Source organism: Equus quagga, chromosome 21 (assembly GCF_021613505.1).
Source record: "Equus quagga isolate Etosha38 chromosome 21, UCLA_HA_Equagga_1.0, whole genome shotgun sequence".
NCBI lineage: Eukaryota > Metazoa > Chordata > Mammalia > Perissodactyla > Equidae > Equus > Equus quagga.
In genome coordinates this window covers 1,012,651-1,032,580 of record NC_060287.1, presented here as the reverse complement: position 1 = coordinate 1,032,580, position 19,930 = coordinate 1,012,651, and the positions used below count along the sequence as shown (strand labels likewise).

The following is a 19,930-nucleotide window of genomic DNA, read 5'->3' as shown; positions in this document are numbered from 1 at the left end:
CACCACTGGTGCGAGGCGCTCTGCCGTCACCGCTATGCATGAGTCTCTAAGTAGCTGAACATTTGTAATAATTCTGTAAATGTCCGTCTTAGCACAGATTTCAATCCAGACAAGTTAAGCCAACCTGCATGGAATTTCCCCCCATTATTTTCAAGCAGTTATATTGAGTTCTAAAATTACCATTTTTATTGGGCAATTTCATATTGAACATTTGTCCAAGAATTGGAAACATGATAGTCTCATTGTCCCATTCCCTAATATTCAAGGGAAATTTATTGTATAAAAAGTAAAGTCATTTGGCTATATATGAAGAGGAAGACAGAGTGAGCAAAATCTCTGATAAATGTAAACAATGTTTATTTTTCCAACTTTTGTGGAATAGATAAATGGTTTGTTAAATTATATTTTAACCATATTGAGCTCCTCTTTACCGAAGTAATTTGCAGATAATGATATACTTCATGGTTATAGTTTTTAAAATCACATTTTTGCAATTATAAGTCTCTTTCACATTATAAATTGAAATATTTCACTATTAAAATCAATTCTCTATAATGCAAATTACACTTTTCCTATCCTTCCATTAAAGAATGTTGACATTCTTCCCCTCACAGGAAAAATAAATACAAATTAGCAGGTTTAATTGAAAACATTTTACAACGGTGAATTTAGATATGGTCTCCCCAAGGTATCGTTTATATTTTAGCACATCATATCTGTTGCAAGTCAATTCCTCTAACTAGATATTCACTTTTTTGGTTGGTCTTTAAGCATTTTGCATTATTTTTGAAAGTTCTTCTATTGCCATCTCTCCATCTCCTAGACTTCAAGATTCTTTTCTTCATCTTCCAAAGATGTTTACCATCTCTTCCAAAATTCTTTATCATAAATTTACTGACACTTAGTTTCTAGAAATTTATTTCCCTCTTTTTCTTAAAAAAAAAATTGCAAATTCTTATAAACATGGAATGGGTCTTTACCTAGTGAGAGCCACTCTCTGACACATACCTCTCCAGAGTATTGATTTTTAAAATTCAATGCCTTCTGTACCAGCAAGCACCCCTCTGTACTTTGTTAGTTATATATTTAACTTTTGGTACATCACAAGAGATTTAATTTTAGTAAATCTCTGTAGGGTACTTGGTTTTAGCCACTGGGCTAGATGTTTGGGAGGGGAAGATGAGCCAAACTGGAGACCATGTAGGGGAGAAAAAATAGTAATGAAAGAAAGAAATGAGTATCTCTTTATAAAATAACAATGGATAGGGGCTGGCCCCGTGGCCGCGTGGTTAAGTTCGCGCGCTCCGCTGCAGGCGGCCCAGTGTTTCATTGGTTCGAATCCTGGGCGCGGACATGGCACTGCTCATTGAACCACGCTGAGGCAGCGTCCCACATGCCACAACTAGAAGGACCCACGACGAAGAATAGACAACTATGCACTGGGCGGCTTTGGGGAGAAAAAGGAAAAAAAATAAAATCTTAAAAAAAAAAAATAACAATGGATATAACAAAGGGACTCTCTGTCCCTTAAGAACAGGTACCCTGTCTATCTCCTTCATTACGATATTATTAATACGGAGTTTGGCATGTTATAGTTATTCAATAAATATAAGCTGACTGTTCTTGAAAGGAGATGTACAGAGTATAATGAGAACACTGTTTCAGAAGAGAAAAATTAAAGAAATGCATTTATTTACAGACACATATCTTGATTTTTTTCCTGTTGATGCTTGCAATCTTTCAGTACAAACAGGAGTCTTTCTGAAATATGTGTTAGCAGTCAAAAAAATTCTAATTTAATGAGCTATGTCACACTTTCTGCACATGTAGTTGTGTCCTCTATTCATTCACAAGAAAAAGTGACATCTCTTTATAATCTTTTGGGAATGTTCGGTGCACATTCGCTCAACAGACGTCATCTTAAGGCCTGTCTTCTGTGTCTTTGCAGGGGTCTGTCTGAAACCGTCCTCTTTTTTTCCTTTGGAGAACCAACTCATGGTCCAGAGCTGACCATGTGCCTCTCTTCAGTAGTGTCTCACTGTAGTAAATGAAGTAAAGACATGTCAGTTGATATTGCTCAAACTGGCCCAGGCCTTTCTGTTCTAAGCAGCTGCCCACACTCCCACTGCTTAGCACCCCTTGTCCTGCCACACCAAAACCCAATTCCTTAAACAGGTTGGTCCTCACACAACTTCCTGTTTGCTCACACTTTTCCTCCCTCTGCCTGCCCCCATATTCCCACCTGTAAAAGTTCGAGCCATTCTAACCTTCCTTTTCTTCTTCCTTTATGCTGTTCCAGAACTTTCCTTCTGGTGGTAATACTTCCTTTCTCCACAGCTCCTTGCAGGACCACAAATAGAGAACATGTCATCATCTGCCTGTGGGATTCTCATGCCGCTCCCTCCAGCATCAACTTCTGATAACAAAAATGGCATTCTACTTACCTTTTTACGATCTACACTTTCTAACATAGGTTTTACACATAGAAACATTTAATAAATGCATGTCAAATTGAACAAAACTGCTATTATGGAAGCATCTTAAAAAATCACACATCACCAAACAAAATCACAGGAGGGAACTAGCAAACTATAAAAACAGTGCATGCCTAAAGCCAGTTGTCTTGCATTCATCCCAGTGATAAAGATGACTTTCCCACAGACTTTGTTTACATCTTTCTGTAACACACAGGTTTTATATTTACCACCAGATGCAAAATAGAAGAAACTCTGATTAGATTTACTTTGTTTGTTCTAATAATATCACGCAAACTTTGGTGGCTGGTAGTAGCTGACATTATCCAGGTGAGCTTCTGCATGAGGCGTGTCTGGGCCTTGGCAAATCTGGATTCAAACCCAGATGGCATGTGAGCTTAGCAAAAGGTCCTTCTGCAGAGACAGGGGCAGGGCTTTCCAGAACTTCAGACATGGTTTCTAAGGAGATTCAGAAGTCTTGGAAGCTGATTTTGGAGTATGCTGTCAGGTCAAGTTGACATCAGAAATTAATAATTCAGAAGGCCAAGGGACATATAGCATTGGTTCCCAACTGTAGGCAATTTGGAAACAATAATTAGTTTAGATGAAACAGTATTATAAAAAAGCTCTCTGGCTAAGGTTTAGCCAGAAATGAGAACCATTGATGTAAGAGAATTAGACAGACAGTGGTCAGAAATAAGGTGCGAAGGTGTGGCCACAGCCCTGAGGTCTCCCTAAAATCCCACTGAATCCTGACTGGGAGGAGAGGACGTACGAATGAAGCCCTGCAATGGCGAAGCCAAGGGTGCTCTGGTTCCTGTCCAGGTTGAAAGAAACCGAGAAGGACTGAGAATGAAGGTGGGAGCATTGGTGAGCGCGAGGTGCTGGAGAGAGACAGAGAATCTAAGGCACACCCTGCAGGGCTCCCAAGGATCCCCATGCCCTCAAGCTTTCGGAAGACAATGCCTGTAACAGACTGCATCTTGTACTTACAGACGGTATCATGGCCTGGCCAATATGCCTGAGAATTCTAAACAGCGATCTTACGTCCTCCAGGTCTAAACTCTTCCTCTCACTCGAAATCCTTTGTTGTCTTTTCTCATTCATAATCTCTGGTCCTCTAACCAGGAAACTTCTAGAAGAAAACATAGGCAGTACACTCTTCAACATCAGTCTTAGCAGCATATTTTCAAGTACTATGTCTGACTGGGCAAGGGAAACAATACAAAAAATGAACAAATGGGACTACATCAAACTAAAAAGCTTCTGCACAGCAAAGGAAACCATCAACAAAACGAAAAGACAACCTAACAATTGGGAGAAGATATTTGCAAACCATATATCAGATAAGGGGTTAATATCCAAAACATATAAAGAACTCATAGAGCTCAACAACAAAAAAATTAACAATGCAATTAAAAAATTAGCAAAAGATCTGAGCAGACATTTTTCCAAAGAAGATATACAGGTGGACAACAGGCACATGAAAAGATGTTCAACATCATTAGCTATCAGGTAAATGCAAATAAAAGCTACAATGAGACATCATCTCACTCCTGTCAGAATGGCTATAATTAACAGGATAGGAAACAAGTGTTGGAGAGGATGTGAAGAGAAGGGAACCCTCATAAACTGCTGGTGGGAGTGCAAACTGGTGCAGCCACTGTGGAAAACAGTATGGAGATTCCTCAGAAAATTAAGAATAGATCTACCATATGATCCAGCTATCCCACAGCTGGGTATTTATGAAAAGAACATGAAAACACAAATGCATGAAGATACATGCTCCCCTGTGTTCATTGCAGCATTATTCACAATAACCAAGACTTTGAAGCAACCTAGGTGCCCATCAAGAGACTAATGGATAAAGAAGATGTGCTATATTTGCACAATGGAATACTACTCAGCCCTAAGAAATGATAAAATCTGGCCATTTGTGACGACATGGATGGACGTTGAGGGCAATACACTAAGCAAAATAAGTCAGAGGGACAAAGTCAAATACCATATGATCTCACTCATAAGTAGAAGATAAACAAGGACAAACAAACACGTAGAAACAGACTGGATTGGTGGTTACCAGAGGGGAAGTGGAAGGGAGGAGGGTGAAAGGGGTATTTAGGCACATGTGTGTAGTGATGGATTATAATTAGTCTTTGGGTAGTGAACATGATGTAGTCTACACAGAAATCAAAATATAATGATACACACCCAAAATTTATATAATGTTATAAACCAATGTTGCCACAATAAAAATAAATTTAAAAAAAATCTCTGGTCCTTTAAATCCTTTCCTGGTTTTCCAGCTCTTAGTATATTTTACCCCAAATGAGATGTTGTCCTCCCTATATTTAATAAGACAGTTTTAATACCATTATCAAATTTCTGCTGGACATATAGGGGTTAAAAGTGGGGGGAGGGTAGTGGATGGCATTCATTAAGATTACTGGCCATACCATCCCAGGCATGCCCCTCTGGGTATTTCTATCCTTAGACCCTGGACCCCATCTTGTTGCTGATGCTGGGTTTCCAAGATAAAATCCCCATCTTCTCTCTCCTGGATCCCTGGTTGCAATTGTAATTCTCTTACTTGACCAAAAATCAGCAGCAACAGTAACAAAGACCCAAAAATCAAACAATCTTATTCCTCATTTTTCTCACCTTTTTCATTTTACTCTACCATTTTATATAATATTATTAGAAATATATATCTGTGTGTGTGTACTTTTGGGAGTAGAATGAGCTAAGAAAAACTACGTATGGATGGAAAATACTGATTTTTGTAGATATATCTGTGCCTGATGCTTGATATTAACATCCTTACTGTAAGCAACATACATCTGCATGCTTAACATGCAGATATGAGATAAATGTTCAAATATTTCTAGGGTGAACTTTGAGATGACTATGGGTGTGTACAAAGGGAAAGAAACATGGGAGTAAGAAATATGAGTGAAGAAAGAATAACACAAACTAACTTAACATCACTTAAAATTATTGAGGGCAAGATTAATCATCATTAGCATTTTGTAAAGTGCAGAACCATATGTTTCTTATTAACCATTGAAGTGTAACTGTAACATTGTAAAAATAAGAATACTGGCGATCATTTTCTTTTAATTGTCATCTTCAAATTTCCAAAAAACTGGTTTTAAGTCTTGTAAGGTAAATCGTGAAGTTATTTTTTCTTACTTTCTTAATATTTCCCACATCATGTTAATCTATGCACTGAATGTATTGCAGATTCTCCATTTCTTAAAGAAAATACTACCTATTAGGAAGTACCTAAAAATATATCTCAGAGAGTAACTAAAATCAATAATGAGTATAAATCCTTAATTACTATAATTGAAGCTTGTGCAAATGATAGCTATTAAGTTAAGTGCTGATTAGTTATTAAAAATATATGTTTCCCACCAAAATACATGTTTGTCTCAGTGACAAGGAACTCTGCTGTCTAGAAAACATAAATTAAGAGTGTCTTTCACACCCCACACTCTCTCTTGACGATGAGGAGCTCCACTGTGGTTTTGCTGCTGGGAATAGATTTCAGAATGACCCTTCTAGGCAGAGGAAGTCTGGGCACATGGCTTTCTTATAGTTATAGCAACCTGGAAAAAGAAGAAAAAACAAGCAACTCAGCTCTGGCCTCTGTGGTCTAATAATTAAAGCTCAGAGTAAGAATCTGGAATCTAAATACCAGAATTGTTGGTTTTAAATTTGAGCTGTAGGAAGAATTTGAGCTCTTCCTAGTTCTGTGTCCTTTTCTGCAGAAGACAACTTTACAGCTGGGCACCCTTGCAGAGAATTTTTTTAAGGATGAGGAAAATGAAGAGAAAGATGATTTGAACCACTCAATTCTATATGTCACTAATTTTATACGTCATCCATTTTTTCTCCAGGTCCACTTTGGGACAATTACTATAACAATATAATATCTCCAATAATTTATGAAGGTTACACATTAGTTCTTGGAGTAGGAAGAGGGGGTAAATATGGACATTCTTTAAATTTGTAAAGTGTAGATTTTACAACATCTTTCATTAATGGTTTCCGTTGTTACTGCTGCTATTGAGAAAATGTTCATGTAGAGATTTTATTTCTACTATCTTTAGTCTTTAGCAAATTCTAGAATTAGAGACTTGCTTTTCTTGCATGTGGTCTGAGATGGAAATCCACCATCACTTACAGGCAATTTGGTCTTCATTACAAATTAATGAAGTGATAATTGCTCTCTGCAACCTTTTATGTGCAAAGCATCTGATGCTGTTTGCGTTATCTTCTTGCAATTTATACCTCTGCATTCAAGGACACGTGATAGCTTGCCAAATTAACACTGAGAGGAAAAGTGTTAAACTACAGTGATATCTCCATAATTAAAATAATATTTTGCATCAAATTATGAAAATCTCTACATAGTCTCTTCTCTGATGTCTAGTGAACGCTGTTCATAGCAGGAGAAATTTGCAACCGATTCAGCCATCAAAGCACAAACTCATATCTATTCTGATAAGGAAATCTTGACCTAAAAGTTTTTAAGTCAGTTGGTGTATTTTTAAGTAATGATGTTCATGATCTAACTTTCTGTAACATGTTCACAGAAGACATCTGTTCTTTGGAGGTTTGTTAGCTCTGTACTTTACAAAGCCCTTGTAGGACCGATGTCAGGATAATGGAGAAGATTCCACATAACACTGACTTTTCAACATCAGAGTTTTTCTGAGCTCCAACTGTTCGCTCTTCTTTTATTTCTCTGATTTTAAACTAATACATTAATTTTGCTTTGAGTGTGACTGTACTATTATAGGCACCTCGGTGTAAAGACTTGAGACCTGAGCTCTCAGGGGCACTTTTCTTCCTAAAAACTCTCTGCAGAATACAGTCATGGCACGGATGTTTGAAACGATGTACAGGTGATCATTAAAGTATGGTGTGAATATTTTCTATTCTTACATTTAGATGGAAATATATCTTGTATATTATGTTTAGAGTTTTCTAGACCAGTTCAAATTTGTTCCTTTGTTGGACCTTGGATGTGACCAATGAAGTCAAGCCAATTTTGTCTCCAGAAAATGAGTGCCTGTCTTATATTCCAGACCCTAAATGATCTAAGATTATTAAAATAAGTACTTTTCATTTGTTTCTGCTTTGTTTTTAGGTTGGTAAGAGAGCCATGGAGAATAGAAGTTTTTAGACTGTGTTTCTCACACCCATTGGGGTCCACACATTTGATAATTCAAACATCCTAAAGTAAATAATTTATTTTTTCCAATGAATTCAAAGTCCAAATAAATGTCGTATTTCTTTGCTTGTGGTTACCACCAATTTAACAAATTAATATTTTATTTCATTCTGTCAGTAGAATTTGGGGACTGGAATTCCTATGTGCTTTCAATAAATATAAATAGAAAAAATGTTAATACACTTTAAATGCCCTTAATTTAACTAAAAATATCTAAAACTTGCCATTCATGATGAAAATAATTAACTCTCTTAATAGAGAAAAATTTAGGAACACATTTGTAATGGGCTTCACATGATTTTATTTATGTATTTACAAAATTAAAATGCATTCTCTAATAAGAACTTTATATTTCTTCACCCCCTGAATGATTCCTACACATATTATAAGACAAAAAGCATTTTTGTGCATCTCCCAAAGGTGAAGCTTTGTGCTGCATACCATGGAGGATATGAAGAGGGCTAAAATTTAGCAAACGTGTGTGTACCAAAACTAAATTAATCCTAGCATGGATCATGAATTAAGTTTGTAAATGAATAAGGCATTTAATTAGAGTTGAATAATAGAGAAAGTTTCTTAAGAATGACAGGGTAGTGGAAGGCATCAAGAAGAAATGAGACAGTCCAGGTGAGGTGGTACCACAAACAAAGGAAGATCCCACATAACTTGCAAAAACAGTGGAAGAGTTCACAGTGACAAGAGCACAGTGTGTGCTGAGTAAGACATATCAGTCACTAGTCTCAATTCATACTTTCGGAAAAATATAAATTTAAATTGGGACCAGTTTTTGGGAAAACACAAAAACTAAAGAGTTTGCAAGCTATTGCGTAGGTTCTGGGGAGCCATAGAAGACTCTGAATTCCAGAATGACATGGCAAAAGGTGTATTTTCATGGCAGCAGCAGGCAAAATTTGGCATGGTGAAAATAAAATATAGACATGAGGATAATAGTTAAAACAGGTAGTATAGTAGTTATCGAATCATAAGTAACACAAACTGTCTGATGCTAACTTAAAAGCTTCTCTATGTCTGGCCTAAGGATCACAGGAAGCAATCCTCACTGTTCTAAAAAATCTTAAAGCTTTTTAAGTGTTTTTACAGTGAGAAAAGTTGTATTAGGATAATCCTAACTGCTATAATAATAGCAGCAACCTACATATCCATTTATTTCTTGCTTGCATAAAATTTAATGTGGGTAAAAGATATTAAGAATTGAAATGCTTACTACACGTATGTCTTCAGTTCTCCATGCATAACTATTAAAGTTTTATTTTGAGGGGGAAGGGAGCCATGTTTATATTTTTACTTCAAATTTGCTTTCATAGTTCCTCAACACATATTCCTTGAAATGACTAAGTACCTTAAAAAATGTCACGCATGAAGATCCATGGTAATGATGTCATTTAGATTTACTTTGTTTTGCCAGATATTGACTTTACCAAAATTTGGCCCAAATTGGGAAAAGTTTAATAAAGATTCATTTTAGGCAGTGGTATTTTGCATTCTTTTAAAAATAACAAGCAAAAAACAATTCAAAAATATACAACAAAACCATTTCATTATGTTATTGGAGATGACCGATTTGGAGTTTTGATCCTGGAATATTAGGCTAAGTATAATCAATTACTAAGCAACTTTTTCTTGAATATTCCATAAACTGCAATCCAATTCAAATGTGTTCGTCAAAATTATAAATTACTTTGTGTCAATGAACTCAGAGAACCTTGAAAATAAGAAAAACTACAAACAAGAATGTTTTGGAATTTCTCCACATCATGATCTTTAATGAATAACACTGAAGTTTCTGCTTGTTTACTTCGTATTTCCTGTGATGCTACTGACACGTTCACCTTGTATTCATTATGTTTGCCTCATTAATTCTGAGTCTCCTTTTTTTTTTCCTCCTTTGATTCTTCAGTGGGAAGAGATCAGTGGTGTTGATGAACATTACACACCCATCAGGACTTACCAGGTGTGCAATGTCATGGATCACAGTCAAAATAATTGGCTGAGGACAAACTGGGTCTCCAGGAACTCGGCTCAGAAGATCTACGTGGAGCTCAAGTTCACTCTGAGGGACTGCAATAGCATTCCACTGGTTTCGGGAACTTGCAAGGAGACTTTCAACCTGTATTACATGGAGTCAGATGATGATCATGGGGTCAAATTCCGAGAGCATCAGTTTACAAAGATAGATACCATTGCAGCTGATGAAAGTTTCACTCAAATGGATCTCGGGGACAGAATTCTTAAACTCAACACTGAGGTTAGAGAAGTAGGTCCTGTCAACAAAAAGGGATTTTATTTGGCTTTTCAAGATGTTGGTGCTTGTGTTGCCTTGGTGTCTGTGAGGGTATACTTCAAAAAGTGCCCATTTACGGTGAAGAATCTGGCTATGTTTCCAGACACAGTACCCATGGATTCCCAATCCCTGGTGGAAGTCAGAGGTTCTTGTGTTAACAATTCTAAGGAGGAAGATGCTCCCAGGATGTACTGCAGCACAGAAGGAGAATGGCTTGTACCCATCGGCAAGTGCTCTTGCAATGCTGGCTACGAAGAAGGAGGTTTGATGTGCCGAGGTAAGAGTCTTCTCTATTTTCCTTTGAGTGGTATTTCTCACCTGGGAGTTTATCACAGAGTAATTGAAAGAGATGAACCCAGCCTGAACTTACTTGGTAGCAAAACATGTCTCAAACTGAAAAAAGTCTATTTATACACTAAGTTTATCCCACTTGGTGTGTTGGTTCGTAATTTGTTGTAGAAATATTAACATGTTTGATTATGTGGTACTGGTTTACACCCCACTAGAAGTGTTATATATGCTATTTTTAAGTTTTCTTTGCTATTTAATGACTACAATAATGTAACTCCAGACCAACTGAAAGAAAAAAATCTTTCTCTCTTTTATGCAGAGGGAAGAAACATCACTGGCACTCGGCTAACATAATTCTAACAGTTAGATACTGCACAAACTGTTTATGCCAGTGCTCATTGATGTAGTAAAATGTACCTCATTGCGATAAAATAGCCTTTGCTTCAGTGACATCTGTGCATCAAATATGTGTTTACTTAAAGGCATTGGTGCTTTACCAAAGATTATTTTGTGTAAAAATCCAGGGTTGGTGCTTCAGTGTTTGATGTATAGAGGAGTCATATTTTTTTTGCTTTTTTTGCTCCATGATTTGGCCCTTTTGGCTGCTCAGAATATCTGTGCTACACCTTATATTGGAATGCATATTTGATCCTTAATGTAATGTCACAGAAATTGAACTCTGTCAAATTGATTTTTATTAAAAAAATCTCTTTGCACTTGGAGAAAAATCAATTAAAAGTTCATCTTTTTCCATATAAAATTATGATATATCAGATGAAAATTCCCACTTAATCTTAAAACTTGTTAATTAGCATATCCAAGGTTTTATGCTTAAGAACACACTGAAATTATGATTAAAAATTTAAATGTATAAATACATCAAGAACTTAAGCAGCTGGTAATTGGAGTCTAGTCTGTTTTAATACTTTGCTTGCTGTTACTTTCTGCCAAAGGAAATGAGTTTGGCATTCCACTCATGTCTGTTCAGTAAGTCTCAAGTCCATGCAGAAGAAATGAATATACTTTATACATAAATTAATCTTTCTAACAATCTGAACAGAACATAGCATTTTGCTTTTGACCATAAACATAGTTTGTAAGAAAATTATTTTTTAATGAAAGCAAATGGTACACTCTAGCCTCATACTTCTCCATGTTATTTAGATTCTCGTGAAGCACCATAAGAATATTGTTACTAAATATGGTTTTGAAAGTTCTAAAATTGAAACAACATCCTAGCTGGTAGTTGCTTATAGACATGAATGGAAAGAAGTTTTAATGACTTTAAGTTCACTTAGAGTTGTATTTCATTATGAAGGTATAGTTTGTGATATATGGTATTTATTTTGGAGATATTTTAGAGATTTATTTTAAAGAAAATAATGAAAGCTTAGCTCAGGAGGATTTAAAAATTTTCTATTCCCTCCAATTTGATCCCCATTGATGCTGTCTCTGATACTCACAACAGGAGAGGAATATGTACGTCTCCATGTCAGTACTATGTATCAACTTATGCAGAGCTATTTCTTATAAAATATTGCACTGAGCAAGAAACCTAACCATTAGATGTTTGGATCTTAAATAATTTTTATGTAGTGCTTTATACTCCATTCAAAGTTATAAGAAGTATAAAAATAAGTATCAATTAGGTAAATAGAATCACATAAATGTGTTAATAGAAATAAAGCATCCAAATAATTAGCCTATATTGCATGCTGTCTTGAGGACAAAATTTAGTAGTTGAATAGAAAAAAGTCACATTAATTGTATTTGGGAAGCTCACAATGAATTCAGAATTGCTACTGTTTTGTAACCTCATTTTAATTTACTGACCCACTTTTTTTAAGTAACTACTACACTGTTCAATGCTACTCTATGTGAAGATTACTCTTAGAGATAACATTCATGTCAAAGTTTTACATCCATTAATCTAGTAGTCTATTATGTTAAAGGACATCAGTAGCCCGTCCTTGAAATAGTAACGCTGTGTCATCACAGACATTCACTCTCAGAATTTCAAAATACTAGTTTCAGAATAAAAGATACATATGCATAAATAGCAAATTATTCTGAGAAAAAGACTTTGAAGATATAAACCAATAAAAATAATCATACTAGAATCAGAGATGGTACAGTAAATGGGATATGATTGGAAGAAAAAAAGAAGGATGACTTTTTTAGGAATGTAATTTAAAGGTGGAGCATGTCCTTATGGTTATATCTTGACATTTGTTGACGTTGCCCAGTGAGTTTTGGCTTCTTTTCAAAATCAAAAGATCTTCGTGTCTTCAGGTTATTAGACAATGTGTCAAGGTATTCTACTTTGTTCTGATTTACATAAGTATCAAGTCTAAACCAATTTTACTTTATCAAATATTTGTTTTAATATGTCTCTTTGGGTATTACTCTACTACGTTTTAAAAATCCAGTACTCAACCAGTTAGCTCTATAGGCTAGTGTCTGTGCTAGTGTTGGCCAGCATGGTCTGAGGCTCTTAATTTTGTTGTTGTTGTCAGTGGTAGTACTGGTGTTTGTTGTGGTTGTTATAGTTTCCTTTTTTAAGGTTTAATTTGTGGGTTGTTTTTTAAATAAGCTTTAGACTGGTTGGAATAGCTTGCTATGACCCTCACAAAGCAATGTTCTGGCAGAGTGCTTCCGTTCAGGCACACAGAGGAATGGGAATACTTAGAAAAAGTACAGATGAAAAGATGGCTGAACAAATGTCATGTATTCTGTGAGGTTAGTTTTTTCTTTGTTTTTTACAAAACATATTGTGTCTCTCTTTTTTCAAAGGATGGAACAGTACCTTGACATGTCTGCCACTTGGAGTACACATGCAGCCAGATTTTAAACACCTCAGGGTAATTTCTTAACACAATGATCAGCAAGCATAGGCTTTCAGTTGCTTAATGTGGAGAAAAACAAGACTCATCCACTTTATTTCAACAAATATCTATGAGCACCTACTTCATTTTATTACTGTATGAGAATTCAAAGATTGTTAATACTCTTTACCTACTAGATGTCAGGCACTGCACTTTTTTGCTAAGTAGTTCCCATGAGCTGTTTCATTAATTCCTCAAAATAACCTATAGATACATATTATTATTATCTCCATTTTAAAAATTAGAGCAAAGCTTTGATAGGTTACATATCTTACCTTAAATTCTTTAGTGAGTAAGCATTGGACTTGAGATGTGAAAGCAGGCAGACTGATTCAAAGGCTGCAGTCTTACCTTCAGTCCACAGTGCTTCCCTATGATTCAGTCCAATGGTGGCAGAGATCAGGGCATCCCACACAGACACAAATTCTGCTGGAGGTGGAGGATTTCTTAGTATTTAGTATTTTTAGAGTATATTAAAGGATAAGTAGGACCACAGAGAATTACCACAGTGTAACCAAGAATCTGTTAATATAAGGTTTATCTATTTCAGTTTATTTCCCAGATCTTTCTGTTTCTAGATTTAAAAAAAAATACTGGCCAAAATATCATATTTTGGAAGACTAAGCTTAGCTTGGATGATATCCAATAAAATATGGATATGTGGATTGTCAAGCATCTTAGATATGGGAAAAAGTCTACCAAATTTAATTCAGTTAGTATTTCTGACCATCTATTAGTACAAAGTAATAATGTGTCAGACACAGGGAAAATATAGATGAGTAAGTCATTGTATCTACTCTCCAGGAGTTCACAATCTAGCATGAAATATAGATACATAAGTGAATAATTTTAATACAACAAAGACCGATGAATCTTTTACCAGGGGTACAAGCTTCCTTGGCAATGTAGAGGAAGAAGAGATTAATTTTGAGTATTTCAAAGTTAATAATGGAAATGGTTCGTTAATAAAGAAAAGCTTCTGTGCTGAGAGTTTCGAACTCATCACTATTGTGCTTAGAAACTTTTGGGCTGGGGAGAAAGGACTAACTCCTTATATAGCTTACACATTCCAGGAGGCGAGGTTTATAATTTGTTTATTGAATCATTATCTCAAAATCTCAGAACGTGTAGAAGTCCCATTAAAGTTTTGTGTTCTGAGTTTGCTCCCCAGGGAGACCTTATAAAGAATCTAAATTTCATAACGAGGGTATTTCCTGACTTTAGTAATGAGATATTCTGAATTATCTATTCCACTCTAGACAGATATTTGGGGCAAAGTTTAGGAAACTAAATGATGAAAATGAGACAATATCCTTTTTATAGGAAAAATATATTGATAAAAATATTTTGTATTAAAAAATGTTATCCATAAATTTCAGAACTATAAATAAAACCAGTTATCTTTATCCAGAGCCAGAATTCTAACCATGGCATTATACTTCTCATGTATATAATCCAAACTTTCACAACAGTCTACTTTTTCTGAACTGAGACAAAGTCATGGAAAATGCCCTTGGATTATTTATTCAATTATTCAACACTTACTGAGGCTCTAATATGTGCCAAGTTCTGCACTGAACACTAAGAAGAGGAAGATGCACATTGTTACTGATAAATTATCTTGGTTCATAGTTCAAAATGTTGTGTGTACACAGCAAGGGAGACCCAGTGGGACTGTGTGAGGGGGCAGTGACAATTTGGAGCCCCAGAATGACTGCTCCTTGGTCCAGGGGGAAAATCCATGGTCCCACAACAGCCACAGGGAAAGCTTCTGCTCAGCATTAGTGGAGAGGCCCCACCTGGCAATCACAAGGCTCTGAGGCACTGGAACAGAAGTGGCACAGCTGGGTGAGCTAACCACAGACTGCAGTAGATACCCATAGCTGTGCTGCAGCCCATAGTGGACAAGTGAGATCCTGTGGGACCTGATGGTGGCAGAGCTGCGAGTCTAGGTGAACCTGCTCCCAGCCACTGTGAAAGCCCATAACACCACTGCAGACACTAAGGAGGGAGCACGTCTAGGCAGACTATGAGAGTAGGCACTAGCAACCCGAGGCCTCCTTGCAATTGTCCCTACAGCTGACAGGAGACCCCACAGGGCCACTGTATCCATGAGGAGGGGCCCAGGCTTGGTCAGGAACAGCTGACAGGGATCCTGGTTGGTGCAGATTACACAGCGACTGCCCCCTCCCCCACCAGTAGAAGCAAGTGGAAGCAGTAACCAAACTCTATCTCTATGCAGAGGCATAGCACACCATCAAGCAGTATGAAAAAATACATTAAATCTGCAGAACAGAAGGAAAATGACAAGTACTCAGAAAACAATCCGTAAGACAGTGATATCTATAACCTAAAGGACATGAATTCAAAATAGCCATCATTAAAAAACTCAATGAGTTCAGAGAGAATACAGATAGACAACTCAATGAGTTCCGCAGCAATGTCACAAAAGAGCTTGATACTATAAAAAAGAACCAATCAGAAATATTGCAAATGAAGAACACAATGGAGGAGATTAAGAAAAATCTGGACTCTCTGAACAGTAAGGTCGATAATACAGAAGACAAAATTAGCAATATGGAAGATAGGAATATAGAAATGCTTCAGATAGAGGAGGAGAGAGAATTAAAACTAAAAAGAAATGAAGAAACTCTCTGAGAAGTATCTGATTCAATTAGGAAATGCAACATAAGGATTATAGGTATCCCAGAGGGAGAAGAGAAGGAGAAGCCGGGCAGAAAGCCTGTTCAAAGAAATAATGGCTGAGAACTTCCAAAAGCTGGAGACAGATGGGACTCCAGGTGACAGAAGCTAATAGAGCTCCAAACTTTATCAATGTAAGAAGACCAACCTGAAGGCATATAGTAGTGAAGCTTGCAAAAGTCAATGACAAAGAGAAAATACTAAGGGCAGCAGGGCAGAAGAAAATAACCTACATAGGAACCCCCATCAAGCTGTCAGGAGATTTCTTAGTAGATATCTTACAGGCTAGGAGAGAGTGGAATGATATATTCAAAACTCTGAAGGACAAAAACTTGCAGCCAAGAATACTCTATCCAGCAAAAATATCCTTCAAATATGATGGAGAAATAAAAACTTTCCCAGATAAACAAAAGTTAAGGGAGTTTTTCGCCACAAGACCCCCCCCCCCCCAAGAAATGCTCAGGAAGACCTTCATACCTGAAAAAATAAAGAAAAGGAAAGGGGTTACAAAACCCAGAGCAAAGGAGATAAGTAGAAAGACAAAATCAGAAAGTTGAAGCTCTCTATCAGAACAGGTTAGCAAAGGCTAAGTATAACATTAAAGATAAAAGGAAGGGAAACACCAAGAATAAACATAATCTTGTCATTTTAACCACAAACTCACAACACAAGAAGGAAGAAAAAGATCTGACAATAACAACCTCGAAGGGGAAGAGGAAAGGGATGGAATGGCTTAATCTAAGGAAATAAGAGGATACCAGAAAATGGACTATCTCATCTATGAGATGTTTTATACAAACTACATGGTAACCACTAAACCAATAACAAGAATAAAGACAAAAATTACAAATAAGAAGAAAGCCAATATAGAAAACTACCTACCTGAATTGGTAGTCCAAAAATCATGGGATGAGAAACAATGGAAACTCAGGAGAACCAGAAAACAGGTGATAAAATGGCAGCATTAGGCCCCCACATTTCAATAATCACTCTAAATGTGAATGGATTGAACTCTCCAATCAAAAGACACAGAGGGGCAGGATGGATTAAAGAACAAGACCCAACAATATGCTGCCTCCAGGAAACACACCTCAGCCCCAAAGACAAACACAGACTCAGAGTGAAGTGGTGGAAGATGATACTCCAAGCTAATAATGAACATAAGAAAGCAGTTGTTACCATACTTATATTAGACAAAGGAGACTGCAAAGCAAAACAGATAAAGAGAGACAAAGAAGGGCAGTTTATAATGATAAAAAGGACTCTCCACCAAGAAGACATAACACTTATAAATATATATGCACCCAACACAGGAGCACCAAAGTACATAAAGCAACCATTAAAAAAATTGAAAGGAGATATCAACAATAATACAATAATCATAGGCGACCTCAACACCCAACTAACACGAATGGATAGATCATCCAGACAGAAAGTCAATAAGGGAATTGTAGAAGTAAATGAAAAACTAGACCAGATGGACTTAATAGATATATATAGAACACTCCATTAAAAACAGCAGGTTACACGTTCTTCTCAAGTATGCATGCAACATTCTCAAAGATAGACCACATGTTGGGAAAAAAGCAAGCCTCAACAAATTCAAGAGGGTTGAAATAATATCAAGCATCTTTTCTGACCATAATGCTATGAAACTAGAAATCAACTACAAGAATAAAGCTGGGAAAGGGGCAAAAATGTGTAGATTAAACAACATCCTACTGAGCAACCAACGGATCATTGAAGAAACTAAAGAAGAAATCAAATATTATCTGGAGACAAATTAAAATGAAAACATGCCATACCAACTCATTTGGGATGCAGCAAAAGCAGCCCCAAGAGGGAAATTCATTGCAATACAGGCTCACCTCAATAAACAAGAAAAATATCAGAAAAGCAATCTCAAATGACACCTAGCAGAATTAGAAAAAGAAGAATAAACAAAGCCCAAAGGCAGCAGAAGGAGGGAAATAATAAAAATTAGAGCAGAAATAAATCAAATTGACACAAAAAAGACAGTAGAAAGGGTCAATGAAACATACAGTTGGTTCTTTGAGAAAATAAACAAAATTGACAAGCCCCTAGCCAGACTCACTAAGAAAAAAGAGAGAAGACTCAAATAAATAAAATCAGAAATGAAAGAGAATAAATCACAATGGGCATCACAGAAATACAAAAGATTTTAAGAATACTACGAAAAACTATATGCCAACAAATTGGGCCACCTAGAAGAAATGGATAAATTCTTAGACTCTTACAACCTCCCAAAACTGAATCAAGAAGAAACAGAGAATCTGAATAGACCAATCACAAGTAAAGAAATTGAAACAGTAATCAAAAACCTCCCCCAAAATAAAAGTCCAGGACCAGATGAGTTCTCTGGAGAATTCTACCAAACATTCAAAGAAGATTTACTACCTATCCTTCTCAAACTATTCCAGAAAATTAAGGAAGATGGAGCACTCCCTAAGACATTCTACGAAGCCAACACCACCCTGATCCCAAAAACAGACAAGGACAACACAAAGAATGAAAACTACAGGCCAATATCACTGATGAAGATGAATGCAAAAATCCTCAACAAAATTATGGCAAACCAAATACAACAATACATTAAAAAGATCATACACCATGATCAACGGGGATTTATATGAGGGGCACAGGGATGTTTCAACATCTGCAAGTCAATCAACGTGATACACCACATTAACAAATTGAGAAACAGAAACCACATGATCATCTCAATAGACGCAGAGAAAGCATTCAACAAGATCCACCATCCATTTATGATAAAAATTCTCAGTAAAATGGGTATAGAAGGAAAGTACTTCAACATGGTAAAGTCCATATATGACAAACCCACAGCCAACATCATACTCAGTGGAAAAAACTGTAAGCCAACCTTCTGAGAACAGGAGCAAGACAAAGGTGACCACTCTTGCTACTGTTATTCAACGTAGTACTGGAGGTTTTGGCCAGAGCAATTAGGCAGTAAAAAGAAATAAAAGGAATCCAAATAGGCAATGAAGAAGCAAAACTCTTGCTATTTGCAGATGACATGATCTTATATATAGAAACCTCCAAAGAATCCATTGTAAAACTATTAGAAATAATCAACAATTACAGCTAAGTTGCAGGGTATAAAATCAACTTACGTAAATCAGTAGCATTTTTATACTCTAATAATGAACTAACAGAAAAAGAACTCAAGAACACAATCTCATTCACAATCACAACACAAAAATAAAATACCTTGGGGTAAATTTAGAAAGTGAAATACCTATACAATGAAAACTACAAGACTTTCCTGAAAGAAATTGATGATGACATAAAGAGATGGAAAGACATTCCATGCACATGGATTGGAAGAATAAACATAGTTAAAATGTCCATTCTGCCTAAAGCAATCTACAGATTCAATGCAACCCCAATCAGAATCCCAAAGACATTCTTTACAGAAATAGAATAAAGAAGCCTAAAATTCATATGGGGCCACAAAAGTCCCAAAACTGCTAAAGCAATCCTGAGAAAAAAGAACAAAGCTGGAGGCATCACAATCCCTGAGTTCAAAACATACTACAAAGCTACAGTAATCACAACAGCATGGTACTGGTACAAAACCAGGCCCACAGATCAACGGAGCAGAATTGAAAGCCCAGAAATAAAACCACACATCTATGGACAGCTAATCTTCGACAAAGGAGCTGAGGGCATACAATGGAGAAAAGTAAGTCTCGTCAACAAATGGTGCTGGGAAAACTGGACAGCCACATGTAAAAGAATGAAAATTGACCATTCTTTTTCACCGTTCTCAAAAATAAACTCAAAATGGATCAAAGACCAAAAGGTAAGACCTGAAACCATAAGACTTCTAGAAGAATAAGTAGGCAGTACACTCTTTGACGTGAGTATCAAAAGGATCTTTTTTGACACTATGTCTTTTCAGACAAGGGAAACAATAGAAAGAATAAACAAATGGAACTTCATCAGACTAAAGAGCTTCTTCAAGGCAAGGGAAAACAGGATTGAAACA

At 36.3% G+C, this 19,930-nt stretch overlaps 1 protein-coding gene across 3 annotated transcripts in view; it reads left to right on the top strand.

Annotated features, from left to right (window-relative positions):
* Positions 1-19,930, top strand: part of EPHA3 (EPH receptor A3) — a 365,687-nt gene that overhangs the window by 91,258 nt on the left and 254,499 nt on the right. For all 3 annotated transcript variants that reach the window (XM_046647947.1, XM_046647948.1, XM_046647946.1), the window contains exon 3: positions 9,635-10,295. In XM_046647947.1, coding sequence (XP_046503903.1) covers positions 9,635-10,295 — 661 coding nt within the window. The remainder of the gene's footprint in view (positions 1-9,634; positions 10,296-19,930) is intronic.